The 16,664-nt window shown below is 42.0% G+C and overlaps 1 protein-coding gene across 1 annotated transcript in view; it reads left to right on the forward strand.

Moving 5' to 3' along the window:
• Window positions 1–3,004: 3,004 nt before the first annotated feature.
• Window positions 3,005–16,664, forward strand: part of HNF4A (hepatocyte nuclear factor 4 alpha) — a 72,899-nt gene continuing 59,239 nt past the window's right edge. The window contains exon 1 of the mRNA XM_081867874.1: window positions 3,005–3,133. Coding sequence (XP_081724000.1) covers window positions 3,085–3,133 — 49 coding nt within the window. The 5' untranslated portion in view covers window positions 3,005–3,084. The remainder of the gene's footprint in view (window positions 3,134–16,664) is intronic.

Consider the following 16,664-nt stretch of genomic DNA (forward strand, 5'->3'; position numbering starts at 1 on the left):
AGTTAAACACAAACTTGTAAAAAACAGAAAAAATAGAAAAATAGAAACAATTAAAAAGAAAGAAAGAAAGAAAAACACAACGAACCTTCCCATAGCTTATCTTTCATTTGCTTGTTTCCTTGACCTCCTCGCACCTCCCTTTTTTGTATTCTAGTTCGGTTAGCTATTTCAGCAAATCCTTTCCATCCTTCCCAATTTTTATCCTAATATAATGTAACTTTACCTTTCCTCCTTTCATCCATTAACAGTCTATTTTTACTTAGTCCTTTATAATATTTCTGCTAAAGCCACGTAACTTCATTCCAGCCTCCTTCTAACATTCTTAATTTTACAATGTTTCTGTAAATAAACTTTAAATTTCTTCCAATCTTCTTCCACCGACTCTTCTCCCTGGTCTCGGATTCTGCCAGCCATTTCCGCCAGTTCCATGTAGTCCATCACCTTCATCTGCCATTCTTCCCGGGTGGGTAGATCTTGTGTCTTCCAGTACTTTGCAATAAGTATTCTTGCTGCTTGTTGTAGCATACATAAAGAAAGTTCTATCCTTCTTTGGCACCAATTGGCCGACCATGCCCAGGAGAAAGGCCTCTGGTTTCTTCAGAAAAGTATATTTAAATACCTTTTTCATTTCACACTAATGTGAACTCCACCAGCTTCTACCTACCAACATTTGCCAGCTTCTGCTAGGTCCATTACTAGACACAAGCCAGCTTCCAATTGTGGGTATCAGCCATCTTCAAGCTACGATCCTGCTCAGCATGTAAGCTTGCCTTACTGTCACTCCATAGCATTCCACTGCCTCTGTCCATCTGCCACTTCTTGTTCTTCAAGTGGAAGAAGACCAGGCAGTGCTGAAGGTCACAGCTGTTGTCTGCTGTGTTCTGCTAGGGCAGAGGAACAGGCCCACCTTTATATCCACTCAGGCTTTTGTGATGTCACAAGTAGTCCATAACCAACAGCAACAGCTGAGGAGGCATCATCATAATCTCCTCAGGCCTCACTATTGTGTTTCTATCTCAGCAGTAATTGATATATGTGCTTGTTTATTATTAAAAATATTTAAAGACCACCCATAATCTGTACTGATACCAGGGAGGGCACACCATGAAAAATGTCGTAGGGAGACCATTTTCAGCAAAAGGGCTACATTCCCTTGTAGGGAACCCAACAGGAACTGGATACAGGTGGAGGGTCAGAGGCAGAGGGGAGGGATGCAGCACATGTGTTACAGACTTCCCAACTTTCACAAGATATATAGCACTTATATTTGATTTGTAGTAATGATTTCCAAATTCTTATCTACTATATATTTTGGTAAGTGGTCCGCCTGTTGGCCTGTCTGTTCTCGCAAAGTTTTGTCACCTCACAAGATATCGCCGCCAAACTCGGCATGAGTTGTGGGTGGCAGTCATTGTTGACATTTGGGTGTCGGGTACCATTTTGAATCAAGATGGCAAACTGAAACATGACTTTGGTGTAGGTTCGGCTGCCTCCAGAGATATTGTCATCAAACTCAGCAGAAGGGTTCCTGAGGTGCGGACAGCTGTCTCCATTGATGTTTGGATGCCAGGCACCATTCTGAATCAAGATGGTGAACCGAAACATGACTTCGGCATGACTTTGCCCAATGCTTGGCATGATGGGTTCAAACTCATAAATTGCTATATCCATTTAAAAATCACAATATTTTTTGGTTTCTAGTCATTCCTAGGCAGTGCCAGGCACTCCCCACTATTATATACACATTTTATAGATCAGCATATACAAATTTTATGTAAATCTTTGACATTTTTTGGGGGGGGGGTGATGCATTTCCTCTTTTTGGGTGACACACTAAATGGCCACCTTTACCCAAACTTGTTTGCCCTGTAGGAGAGAACAAATTGTCATCTATGGCATATTTTTCTTGCACCCCCCAAAATAAAAGCAGTATACTGAAATTGAATCTTCCACTGGGAATAATTTAACACCAGGAACACGACTTGTCAAGTATGGAATATACAACAATAAGAGTGTATCCAGAGTTCCACCAGTAAATCTGTGTATAACTGTCAGTGCAAAAGCATCCCCAGGTCTTAGCTAATCCACAGTTGTGACTGCCCTAACCATTTGGCATTCCTTTGGGATTTAACTTTTGTTTTACAGTATTTGCTTGGCACCAACATTGCTATCATTTCGGCACCACACAAAGACATTTTTATTCTCGCGTTTAAATTATTTCCCCTGCTGCTATAGTTTACTAGGGGGGGGCGGGGATTATTATTATTTTTTGGTACATGTGTGTCATTTGCATTTTTTAAATGTTTTGCTGCAAACTCCTTCGGGAGCCTGAGTAAAGGTCACTATATACTTTAAAATAAATATATATAGAATGTACACACACCTACACATAAGCCCCGGTCCTTAGAAATGCCTGTCCTCAACCACACACATTTACTACACACCCAGATCTCTCTGTTTACAATGTACATGTACGCTGCCATGAATTAATACACAACCCTCTATGCTTTTACATATAATCAAATGTACACCTGGGTATGTACGCACAGCACATCAACAATGATGGCGTGCAGGGCCTCAAGCGCGTGCACGCACAGACACAAAGCCTTTGTTCTCTGTGTTTGCTTGGTGAGGGCAATAAATGCCCCGTGTCTCTGCAGCTGTGAAACTGACCTAGTTCACAGCTCCCAAAGGAGAGTTCTCTGCCTTGCCAGGCTCCAGGGCTACTTCCCTTTAGCCTCTTGTCTTGGAGGAATAAGAAGGAAAGTAATCGCCCGGCAATGGGGTCACCCAAGGCCTGAAACTAGGTGTCGGTAGGAGTCCCAAAAGTGTGCCATAAAGTCATGTTTGAGTTTCAAGCTTGGAAGCAGTTACTATAGCTACCGTGGCAGACGGCACCTTGCAGGTTGGTTTCCATATGAGCTTGGTTACTATTTAACATCTCCACCCACATTAGGCCTGATTAAGCGAATCAATAAGATAACAGAGGAGGCAGGTTTGCTCACCTTCCGCCCGCCTCCTTCACCCAGCTTTTCTTGTAATTTTACACTTTCTCCGTTTTCTACAGAATTATACTGATGAGAAATGGTCAATGTAATCGCACAGCTAAGTGCTAAGATGGAGGCGCCATATGGTGAGTACGCAGGTTACCATCTTCTTTCCTTGTTGCTGATGAGAGAGAGCATTAAGAGAAGCGGAGAGATTATGGGCAGCGTTGTGTGTGGTGAGGGCATGCCAGTCACACATTGTCGATCTGGGGAGCCTTATTCCCCCCCTCCCCTAAACGCTTTAACCACGCGGTGTGTTTCATTGTAACGTGCTTCCCCTCAGGTTATTGTGTCATCTTCAGTCAGAAGTTAGCCTTCCTAAAAAAAAAGAAAACAACCTCTCTCTCTCTTTTCGATTATGTGTGTGAGCAAAAGCTTTCAGGCTGAAATGTCCTGATTCAAACGGCTGGCCTGGGAGAGCCTTTAACGTGCAAATCGGAAAAGGAGGCTCTTTCCTCGTTCTTTGAGCAGTCTGATGCATGAGAGAGAAATGAGGTTTCCAAGGGAAGAGTTGAAATTGATACTAAACAGAAGGACTTGACCCAGACCCATCACTCATAAAGCTTTGCAAAGTGGCTAAACATAGAAATGCCAAGAGATATTTTAGTTGACGCAAGTTTAGTCCCATGAATGGGAGGCAGCTGGGTTTTTGTAGGGATCTAGTGAGATAGCTCTAAGACTCCTTTGTATTTTTGTAGCTGGACAGCATTTAGCTTGGAAAATCTAGGTTTGATGAAGAAGCGCATAAGCTACTTTTGGAAAACAAAGAATTTTAGTTTTACCTTCTGAAAATGTCAGGTAATGCTAAAGAAATAAGGAAATAAAATCTAATACAACTGCGAGTACTTCACAATCATTTTTAATGATTTCTATGCAATTTTAGTCAAATTTTAATATATCTAAACTACATTAATTTAACCAAATTATCTTTTGAATTCCCAAGTCATGCTACAACTTTTTAGCACCCCTCATCTGGGGAATTTGATAGTTGAAAAATTCAACACACGCAAATGAGCAGTTGGCTCATTGGGTCCTGAAACTTGAGGGCCTGAGAAACTAAGCCTCTGACGCCTGGCCAGGCTACCCCTAACACAGAATATCTCTTAAGGGAAAGTGCAGAAAAAAGCTCTAGGTATTTCAAAATTGACTCTTGCATGTTTTCCCCACAGATGCACACTTTTCTTTATTTTCAGGCTTGAGTATAGAAACGCTTCAACCACAGAGCACCCAGAGTAGTGACCTTAACATAAGATCAATGAAAACAAAATAGTTACTGCTTACAAGTTTTACAATCTAAAAGACACCACACAAAAGGAAAAAGGATGAGGATGGAAGAGGAAACAAGCAAACCCAGGCACTTTTTTTAAAGTTACACACTAGTTCTTATAATAACAAGCTGGTAATGATCTTTCCTTCAAGGAGGTCAAGGTAGTATGCATGATTCTTTTCCCTCTCCTTTTTAATTTCCACAGCAACTTTATGAAGTAAATTATGATGAGCTACAGTGATGGGATTAATGTCACCCAGCTTTGTGGGTATGGATTTGATCCTGGGTTGCCCCAATTCTGGTCCAGCACTCTCCAGGATGCCATACTGGCTCCCAAAGTTTTAAAGATCATTTTCTGAGGATTTAAGGGTGATTGTTGTGATGAGCTAAAAGAAATATACACAAGATTCAACATGGATGGAGTGTTATTTTGAATTCACCATAACAGTAGAGTAAGCAGACCACAGTTAAAGAATCCAGACTTCCAGCTGCAGGCTGAGTTCTGTGCAATGCAAAAAAAACACACCTTACTTCAATAGGCCAGTGGCGTAGCGTTGGTTGTCAGCACCCGGGGCAAGGCAAGTAACTTGCGCCCCCTAACCCATGGATTTGCGCCCCCTAACCCTAACCCCCAGATGTTGCACCCGGTGCGGCCGGCCCCCCTGCACCCCCACGCTACGCCACAGCAATAGGCATTGCCTTATCCATATTAATTTGATTGTGCTTTCCTGCAACAGCTGTGGTTTTTTGTTTTGTTTTGTTAGCCAGCCCTCGCTTTCACTCATGCTGTCATAGGTTAAGCTGGTCATCATATGCATGCTTATTGCATGCTTAAGAGCACAGATTCAGTTTTGACACCAGATTGCAACCACTTGGAAAAGCAACGGCTGCAACCCAGCACCCAAATCTGACTTCCACCAAATTCAGAGGATGGTATCAGCAATGACATGTACACAACCAACTCAGTCTGGCGCAAGGCAGGTGGAAGTTAGCATAGGCAGATTAAAAAGTCACACCTCCCATGGGTTCAAAAGGTCATGTTTGCAGTAGATTGTCTGTTGTAGATCTCAACAGGTTTGTTACAGAGGTGTAGGGACTCAAAGGAGTTAAAGGTTCTGGCAAACCTGCAGGCAAAGTCATTCCCAGCATTTTGTGAATGCATATACAGTCATACCTCGGGTTAAAGTAGCTTCAGGTTGAGCGTTTTCAGGTTGCGTTCTGCAGCGACCCGGAAGTAATGGAACGGGTTACTTCCAGGTTTCGCAGCTCGCGCATACGTTCAAAATGATGTCACGCGCATGCGCAGAAGCGGCAAATCGTAAACCGCACACCTGTGCAGACGCGGGTTGCATTCTGCTCAGGATGCGAACAGGGCTCCAGAATGGATCCCATTCACATCCAGAGGTACCACTGTACTATACAGAGAGACTTCCTGATATTTAGTGCTATAAACCCCATGTTTTGTTAATGCATAAGCATTTTATCTTCAGTTATACTTAGCTATGACGAAAGCTTGCATTGATCACTCAGCATAGGTTTGAATTGTGAATTTTTTATTTGCAATACTGCTTTATTCAGCCTGTTAAGATGCCTATAAGGAGTTGGTCTTATTTTAAACCACACGGCTGATCACCAGATGAATTTCATTTAGGTGAGTTGAGTGGTTGGTTGGAAGAGCGATGGAATATTCTGTCCAGTCAACAGAATATTCTGATGGAATATTCTGTCCAGTCAACTTGGTGCAGTCGGTGGAAGATCTACCCAGTAACTAAAATGTCTCTGCAACTCTTCAGTTGGAACTGCAATGGTTTGAACCACCCTCGAAAAAGGGGCCAAGTATTTCATTTATTAAAGAAGGAACATCTAGATATAATCTGTTTACAAGAAACCCACATTGCCAGGATACATAGAAAACTTTTAACAAACAAGAGATTAGGACAAGAATTTATATCATCAGATAGAGTCAAGAAAAGAGGAGTTGTGATTTATGTCAAGGAAAAATTTGAACCAAAATTGATCTTTAAGGATGACCAAGGAAGATACCTGGCAGTGGAAATCCAAATTCATGGAGAAAAAATATTGATTGTTGGAGTTTATGCACCAAATGAGGGGAAGGCTGAATTCTTCAAGAAGTTGCATGAGACTTTAATGGACTTTTTGGACTTTAAAATTATAATGATGGGTGACATGAATGGAGTCGTCTCTACAAATATGGATAAGGCCCAAAGACAAACAATATCTAATGATGGAAGACTACCAAAGACTTTTTTTGACCTGACTGACACTATGGATCTGATTGATATTTGGAGAACTAGGAACCCTCTGGAAAGGGAGGGGACCTTCTTCTCTGAAGCAAAAATGACATGGACTAGAATTGATCAAATATGGATTTCTAGTAATCTGGCATCAAAGGTTAAAAAAACAGAAATCTGCCCAAAGACCTGCTCTGACCACAATGCTGTCAAGATGGAAATGAAACTGACAACAGCTGGAACCTTTAGATGGAGAATGAATGACACCCTCTTTGGAGATGAGGAAATTTGCAAAAAGGCCCAAAAAACACTTAAAGACTACTTCGAGATCAATTTGAGATCAGACACAGAAAAAAGAATCATTTGGGACGCAAGTAAAGCCGTGATGCGTGGCTTCCTAATACAACAGAATTCAATAAAGAGGAAAAAACAGAATGAGAAGAAAGAGAAAATTTGGAATCTAATAAAAGAAGGGGAGAAGAAACTGAGATCTAAGCCTAAATCCCAGGAGATATTAAGAGAAATAAAATTCTATCAAACACAATATATGGAATTGATGAACCAGGAAATAGAATGGAAAATTAAACAAATGAGACAAAAGACTTTTGAGTCTGCAGATAAATGTGGGAAGCTACTGTCTTGGCAACTGAAAAAGAGACAAAAACTGAATACAGTGACATCACTCGAAGTAGACGGGAAGTCTATTAATAAACCAAATGAGATAAGTAATTGTTTTCAAAGTTTCTTTAAGAAATTATACAAACAAGGGCCAAAAAATGAACAGGAGATAGAAGAATTTATTGGAAAATACGGACTATCAAAAATTTCTGAAAACAACAGAAGGAGTTTAAATGAGAAAATTACAGATCAAGAAATAGAGAGTGCCATCCAGGATATGAAGCTGGGAAAATCACCAGGACCAGATGGACTAACTGCGAGATATTATAAAGTATTGAAGGATTGGTTAATACAACCACTGAAAGAAGTCTGCAATCAAATTTTGGAGGGGAAAAAGGCTCCCGAATCGTGGAAGGAAGCATTCATCTCACTTATACCAAAGACAGAAACTGAGAAACATCAAGTTAAGAATTACCGCCCTATATCACTTTTGAATGTGGATTATAAAATTTTTGCAGACATTCTAGCAAAAAGATTCAAAAAAGTTTTGTTAGAGGAGATTCACAGGGACCAAACAGGCTTTCTACCAGGCAGGCAATTGTCAGACAATGTGAGGAATATTATAGATATTCTAGAACTTTTGGAAACTGATATAAATAGAAAAGCTGTTTTGATTTTTGTGGATGCAGAGAAAGCCTTTGACAATATTTGTTGGAGCTTTATGAAGAGGAATCTCCAAGGAATGGGGGTAGGCAAGAACTTTGAAAATGGTATAAGTGCAATTTATTCTGAGCAAAAGGCCAAACTTATTGTAAATGGTATGGTTATGGATGAAATTCCAATAGAGAAAGGGACACGACAGGGATGCCCAATTTCCCCTCTATTGTTTATATCGGTACTGGAGGTTTTCCTTAATATGATTAGAAGAGACCAGCTGGTTAAAGGTATACAGGTCGGAACTAAACATTATAAGCTAAGAGCATTTGCAGATGACTTAGTTTTGACATTACAACAGCCAGAAACTAGTACAAAAAGAGTTCTGGAACTTATTGAAATATTTGGTCAGGTAGCAGGTTTTAAATTGAATAAACACAAGACAAAGGTGTTGGAAAAAAATCTTACGGTGGGGGAAAAAGATAGTTTTCAAAGAGAAACTGGTTTGGAAATTACTAAAAAGGTAAAATATCTGGGGGTGAATTTAACATCTAAGAATGTGAACCTATTTAAAGATAACTATGAGAAATGCTGGGCTGAAGTGAAGAAAGACTTCGATATATGGTCAAGATTGAGACTTTCCTTGTTAGGCCGAATTGCTGTAATTAAGATGAATGTATTGCCGAGATTGTTGTTTTTGTTCCAGACATTACAAATTTTAGATAAGATGGACTGTTTCAAGAAGTGGCAGAAAGATATATCTAAATTTGTCTGGCAGGGCAAAAAACCCAGAATTAAATTCAAGATTTTGACTGATGCAAAGGATAGAGGGGGCTTTGCCCTGCCGGACTTAAAACTTTATTATGAAGCAGCAGCTTTTTGCTGGCTGAAACCATGGCTACTTCTTGAGAATACAGACATTCTGGACTTGGAAGGTTATGATAATAGTTTTGGTTGGCATGCATATTTATGGTATGACAAGGTAAAGGTACACAGAAATTTTAAAAATCATATTATTAGGAAAGCATTGTATAATGTATGGAATCGATATAAAGATTTGTTTGAAAGTAAAACCCCCAGGTGGCTGTCACCAATGGAAGCTAAGGCGGTAAAAAGATTGAACATGGATACAGACTGGCCAAAATATTGTGAAATTATAGAATATGATGGTGAAAAGTTGAAACTACAGAGTTTTGAGAAATTGAAACCTAAAGTCCGAGATTGGTTACATTATTACCAGATTAATGAAACTTTTAAGCAGGACAGAAAACTAGGATTTCAGAAGGAGAGGTCAAAGTTAGAAACAGAATTGCTAGAACCCAATACTAAGAATTTGTCTAGAATGTATAATCTGCTGCTAAAATGGAATACACAAGATGAAACGGTTAAATCAGCCATGATTAAGTGGGCACAAGATATTGGTCATGATATTATGTTCGCTGACTGGGAGCAGTTATGGACCACAGGTATTAAATTTACGGCATGTAGTGCCCTGAAAGAGAACATAATGAAAATGATCTATAGGTGGTACATGACCCCAGTCAAGCTTGCAAAGATATATCATTTGCCCAATAACAATTGCTGGAAGTGTAATGAATGTGAAGGAACCTTTTATCACCTTTGGTGGACCTGCCCAAAGATTAAGGCCTACTGGGAAATGATCTATAATGAAATTAAGAAAATCCTTAAGTGGACATTTGTAAAGAAACCGGAGGCTTTTCTCCTGGGCATGGTCGGCCAATTGGTACCAAAGAAAGATAGGACCTTTTTTATGTACGCAACAACAGCAGCAAGAATCCTTTTGGCGAAGTATTGGAAGACTAAAGAATTACCTACTCTGGAAGAATGGCAGACCAAGGTGACTGAATTTATGGGACTGGCAGAGATGACCGGCAGAATCCGTGACCAGAGGAAAGAGACAGTGGAGGAGGACTGGAAAAAATTTAAAATCTATCTTAAAAATTGTTGTAAAATTTCGGAATGTTAAGATGTCAGGGGATTGGACACAAAGAATTACAGCTATAAATCGAAATTTATAAAGCAGAAACTCTTTTTAAAGAGAATTAAATATAAAAATGGGATGAAGAATTGCTAAAAATTTTGAAATTTGGATGCAGTGAAGGGGAGGTTTGGGGAAGTCGCATTATGTTTGTTTGTTTTTTGTTTATGTTGTAAAATCAATAAAAATTATTATAAAAAAAAAAAAAAAAAAAAGGAATATTCTGTCCATCCTCTGCTACTCCACTGCTCTTTTATGCTGGTTGGGAGAGAAATTAGGTTTGGTTCACATTTCTATGGAAATTTACCTAATTTGCACGTCCCCAAACAATATGTGAACAGGAATGCATCTTTCCTTCAATATTCACACCTCTTTGAATTTTTCAATGCAGTTCTCCAACCATATGTTTACAAAAATGCACGGATTAAAGGAAACTGCATAAAAGCACATATAACAACAATGAAAAATAACATTAAAAATGTAGTATATTAGAGGGAAATGCTGGCAAAAATATGTGCATTAGGAACCATTTCATTTAAAAAGTGAATATTGAAAGAAGCGTGCACTAAAAAGCTGGTTAATTTTCAGGATAATTGTTTAAAAATTGCATCATGATGTGGAAATGTGAAGAACTGAATAGTGGAAAAATGAAAAATTGGGAGAAACCAAAACTGAGGGAAGGAGAAACCCCTTCTTCCCTGAGCAGCACAGAAACCAAATCTCCATCTAAATTCTACTCACAGTTGAACCATCAAAATTAATGGGCTTAAGTTAAGCTAGAGCAACGTTCACTAAATTAGCAAAAGCAATAAAACTACCAATAAGACAAAGCAGAAGCAACTGAATGTCAGCTATATGCTACTGTTGATTCCCTCAGATTAGGATGTTAAGACATAAGGGGTTAACAGACCAGACTCCAATACAGGAGCGGTTCATTGCATCTAGGTGACCAGGCAGAGAAATTTTACATCAAGTAGCAGGAAGTCTCTGTCAACTGAACGTGTCAGGGCCTGCGGACTTTAACATTGCATGCATTTTATATGAGTGGAATGGATCCTCAGTTATAGACACATTCTGACAGTGAGCACCAACCTTGTTTTTAAGTCCATTTGGCAGTGGCTGCTGCAAACACCTGAATGATCTGTGAAATAATTTATGGTCAGCCCACTATGTCCACTTCTGTTTGAATTAAAGGAAGCAGCTGTCCACCAGCTTCCAACATAAAAATGATTTGCTGGGGCTGAAGCACCATTAATTAAGTGGTATCATCACCGGTTTCCGAACTGGCTCTAAACCTGGATTGCAGGAGAGGAAAGGGGTGGCCCATGGAGCAAAGAGCTGGCTCAATGTCGGGCTGAGTTACTGTAGCTTTAGGGGGTGCGTGGAAGGGAAAGGTTTTGCACATGTGGATTTTTCACTCAGTGCACTCCATGGGGGAGGAAATTGCACCTGCTGTAGTCGTGCATTCTGCACCTCTCTTTAAGTCATACCCTCCAAAATTCCTCAGATGAAAATAGGAATATTTCTCATTCCCCCCACCCAACTGATGCTCCTCGACCCCACCCCCATTTTTTATCCCCTTCCCCTGAGCATTTCCACCACCACTTCACCAATGGGACACACCACATATACCTTCCACTGTCCTGAGAAAATCCCTCAATCCCAATTTTATTTAATTTTATTCTTTGGTTTACGAAAAGAAAAGCACACACCAAAAAATAAATTTTAGAAAGGGATGCACAAAGCATTAAAAAAAACTCCTTGCACTCCACTCTGCTCTCACTTTCTTCCCGCCCTGGGTGACCTTGACCTCTGTCTGCCCTTCAGAGCTGGCACGGCACACAGGACTGGGCAATGGCTGTGGCAGCCTCTCCTCCTCCTCACCTGCGCTCCAGCAGGTGCTAAAAGCTGCCCAAGTGAGGAGACCGGAAGCAGCAGCAGCAGCCATGGAGAGGCAATGGGATGCTCCTTCACTGCTGCTGCCGTTCAGAACAAGCACATCTTCCTCCATGAGTTTGGCGGTGGCAGCACTGGCAGGGGAAATAGGGACATTCCAGGGTAAAATCAGAAGCCAGGATGGCTTTCGTAATTCCGGGACTGTCCCTGGAAAATCAGGACACTTGGAGGGTATGTTCAAGGTGCATGTTCTGAATCTAGCTGCCACCCCAGATGGAAACATGCTCTCTTCAGGCGGCAGCTGTCATTTCTATCTGCTGGATTGGGGAAGAACGACTGCTTTGCGCGCCACCAGCCAGCCACGTCTTCCCCATCTGTTTTAAGTGATTAAACAAAGGGTGCGCTCTCCTCCCCAGACTTTTCTTGTTTAAATGTTGGCCACGAGAAAAAGCCTGCCAAGTCTAGCAGAGTCTAAAGATTTAGAGGGAGGAAACAACAAAGAGGAAATGGGAGCAAATGCAGAAGAGCAACCGACTGTTGGCAGAGGGAAGGGCAGTCCTTCTAAATAGCTAGGTTACAAAGTTATCCAAACATAAGACGAAGGAAAACAGAGGATGGATTCAGGGACTCCATAAGTCCTAAAGCCAAGCGGAATTTGGAAAAGGATTAAGGAACCTCTCTGTTCTGCATGAGCTAATGTCAGGCTGAACTCTTCAGAATGCTATTGAGGAACCAATTTCTGAGCAGCTGCAAGACAGACATTGCTAATTGCCCCAGGATGCAAAGCAGCAGCAGCAACAGACCATAAAACCCACGTTAACACCATAAACCCATATGAAGAAGAGCAATAACTCAGTGGCAGAGCACGTGTTTTTCACCAAGAAGGTCCCAAATTCAGTCCTCAGCAACTCCAGCTGAAAGAATCTCAGATGAACCCAAAGAGTCACTGCAAGTCAGAGGAGATGGCAATACCAAGCTTGATGGACAAGGAGGGTATGATTTAGACTACCTGTTGCTGGGGAGAACAGTGGAAGAGGGCAAGTGAGCTTCTCACAGGCATCTAATTGGCCGCGATGAGAAAACAGATGTTGGTCTAGATACATCCTTGGTCTGATTCAGCTCTTCTCATATTCTGAAGGCAGAAGCATATGTTCATCACTTTTGCCTTGCTCACTCTCAATCCCCAGCTAATTCACACAACTACGTTGGTATTCTGGGATCATGGATGGACTGGATCCATTATGAAAGGGGTCAAATGATGCATTTGCCATGTGTCCAGCTCACAACTCAAACCACATTTATTGCTCAACATGCTTTGCTGCAGAGTAACAAGTTTGAGTTGACTTTCAAATGGATGTGTGGGGAAGCAATCGTGTAATCAAATGACTGCCCTACCCAAGAGAGATGCTGGTTTGTTTGCGGCAAAAGAGTTGCCTGGCTTGTTTGCCAGGAGCAAATCCTAAAGTAAAATGTTCTTGGCCTAGTAACTTTTTTTGTTGTGGGGTGTGTGTCGCTGCTTGGTGGTGGCATTGTAGATTTTGCAAGGCTATCACGGGATTCGCAAGCTATTCAAATGCTTTGGGTGGAGGGGGACATAAACAATGAGGACAAATCCCACCATGTTGTGTTCAGCGTCTCTCACACAGTGTGGTTTTCAGCAGTAATCTGCATGCTTCAGGGAAAGAGAGCAAGCAACACAAGGAGATGGGGATTAGACCTGTCCTTCCCACTTGCCACAACCCAAACGCTGGGTAAACGCTGCTAATCCCACAGCGATTGTCAATAAAGTCCTTATACAGTGCCTGCTACAGGTTAATCCACAGGTACATACACAAATGGCACAGGAAGGATAGCTCCTTTATAGTACTCAGTAATTTTGGGAACTTCAAAACAAATGGTGACCCTGTTAGGAAGGGTCCTTTTGAAAACCAATGATACAATTGATCCTTAATTGCAGATGTTTATCAGTGCAGCAACAATGCATCTGCCATGCACAGAGAGCTTGGTGTAGCGATAAAGTGTGCAAGATCAGTAACTTGAAGAAATTATAAGAGCTGCTGCAGTTTTAAGGTACTACGTTTAGTGAGAGAGGCATATATCAGAAAACTTGTATTTACTGTGTAGTTAATTCTCTTTGCAGTCCCCCCTCCCATTTATTATTTCACTTCTATTTCTGCTCATTCAAATATGTGGTGGTGCACATGGTACAATCCTTTCACAGGACTGTACCACATTAGAATCCACATGGGGTGTGGTTTGTTTCAAAACACTTCCCTCATGTCAAAATCTCCCTGTTTGATGTAGTTTTGGTGGGACATAGGATGATGTTGTGGCCATTGCTGTGGATGTCATTCTCTCAGATGAGACAAATTCAAAGAGGATATGCCTATCAAAGTCTTGACCACTACAACTGAGCCTCTCATCTTCGGAAATAGTATCATGATTTAGGCTAATAGCAAACTCATCTCCATATACAGATCCTTAGGTAGCCCAACAACACCATCCAAGCACAAGAGAGAGGTATCAGCAGGCTTCGGGAAAACCTTAAAGGATGGGCTGGCCCCAAAAAGGTCAATGAGGACTAAGCATGCTCAGTGGCCAACAAATGCTTACTGAGTAGTGTTGAATAGCTAGAAGGGAGGGTGGAAAGAACGGAGTAGCCTGAAGATGGCGTGGCTGATGGGTTGGCACAATGAACAAAGAATTGAAGACCACAGCAAATTGTCGCAGGTCCAACTTGTTTCTCGGAGTGTGAGATGCTGGTGACAATAATGGGAGATGGCTATATCTGCCCTATCCTGCTTGCAAGCTTGTCTGGCACTGAGTTTTCATGGACCTCCAGCCTAATCCAATATACCAAGTCTTTTGAGCAACTAATTGGGTGCACGGTGATGAAGCTGGCATAGAAAGGTCGCCTTTATCAACAGTTGAAAGAGCTCATCTGTATAACTGCAAAAACCACTAAGGGCTGTCAAATAGACTGTAACATGGGTAGGCAAACTAAGGCCCGGGGGCCGAATCCGTCCCAAACGCCTTCTAAATCTGGCCCACGGACAGTCCGGGAATCAGTGTGTTTTTACATGAGTAGAATGTGTCCTTTTATTTAAAATGCATCTCTGGGTTATTTGTGGGGCATAGGAATTTGTACTTCTTCTTTTTTTCAAAATATAGTCCGGCCCCCCCTCAGAAGGTCTGAGGGACACTGGACCGTCCCCCTGCTGAAAAGGTTTGCTGGCCCCTGGAGGAACTGGACATGGAGGAAAGGGTTAATTTCCTTCATGAGAACAAATAGTCCCATGCATGAGAGGAGCCAACAGGTGCATGTGAGCCAAGCCAGTTGCTATGGGGCAACAGCCAGTGCCTTCTATATTAGTGTGCCCGGTTCTTAGTCTGTGTTAGGGTCAATCCATGAGTTGAAGTGTGTGTTGTGTCTTGAATTGCTAGAGCAATAGGGTCCCTTCCAACTGACTTACTAGCAGTACATGTGAAAAGGATCTAGGGGTCTTGGTGGACCACAAGCTTAACATGAGTCAACAGTGTGATGCAGCAGCAAAAAAAAAAAAAAAAAAAAAAAAAAAAAGGAATGCTGTTTTAGGCTTCATCAACAGAAGTATAGTGTCCAGGATCAAGGGAAGTAATAGAGTAATAATACCACTGTATTCTGCCATAGTCAGACCACAATTGGAATACTGTGTCCAGTTTTGGGCACCACAATTTAAGATGGATGTTGACAAACTGGAACGTGTGGAGAGGAGGGCAAGCCAGATGATCAAGTGTCTGGAAACTAAGCCTTATGAGGAACGCTTGAAGGAGCTGGGTATGTTTAGCCTGGAAAACAGTAAACTGAGAAGAGATATGATAGCCATCTTCAAATATCTTAAGGGCTGTCACGTGGGAGAGGGAACAAGCTTGTTTTCTCCTGCTCTGGAGGGTAGGACTCGAACCAATGGCTTCAAGTTACAAGAAAGGAGATTCCGACTAAACATTCGGAAAAACTTTCTGACAGTAAGAGATGTTTGGCAGTGGAACAGACTCCCACAAGAGGTGGTGGACTCTCCTTCCTTGGAGGTTTTTAAACAGAGGTTGGATGGCCATCTGTCCTGGGTGCTTTAGCTGAGATTCTTGCACTGCAGGGGGTTGGACTAGATCAGGGGTTTATCTTGCCTGGACCGGATTGGTCCCACGGAGATCCCTCCAAGGGCCAGGCGCGTGCCCGCCTGTGATTGTCAGTGTCTGAGCATACGCAGACGCAACTTTTGGCACCTGCACCTGCACAGATGCGATTTTCGGTGCCGCAGAAGCGGGTCCCCACGCTGCGCCAGTTTAGCACTGCACGAGAGCGGGCAGCTTGATTCGGGGGTGGCTCGTGGGCTGGTCAAATGACCTCTGCGGGCTGCTTCCGGCCCATGGGCCTTAGGTTGCTGACCCCTGGACTAGATAACCCTTAGTGTCCCTTCCAACTCTAAGATTCTATGAAATGTTTTGTACTTGTATATACATATATCTGTATCTCCAAAGCCTACAAGCTGTTTGTATATATCAACATCCGGAACTGGAATACTGAAGCCTGTTCTTCTGCAGCAGTAAACTATTTGGGAACTTCAGCTGCCTCTGTGTGGTGACTGGAACTGGGGGCAACTTCCACTATATCGGTATCTCACCTAAGATTCCCAGCAAAACAGCCATTCTGTTCGGGTTTGAATCACTTTAACGTGAAGCTGGAGGAAGGCCAGGGAAGAAGTCACTCTGTGCAGTGTCCCTTCGCCAAGTTCTGCAGGGTAGCTAGTCAGACCAGTAAAAGAAGCCTCTTGTGCAGTATCAGCAGAGCATAGCAGGTCATCTTGCAAGGTCTAGCATCAACAAAAAGTGTTCACATCAGAGTTGCTGTCTTGTCTCTGAGTAATGAGGAGATGCTTTTGCTGGTCCTGGTC

The sequence above is a fragment of the Podarcis erhardii genome (assembly GCF_964252035.2).
Source record: "Podarcis erhardii genome assembly, chromosome: 6".
In the NCBI taxonomy this organism is placed as follows: domain Eukaryota; kingdom Metazoa; phylum Chordata; class Lepidosauria; order Squamata; family Lacertidae; genus Podarcis; species Podarcis erhardii.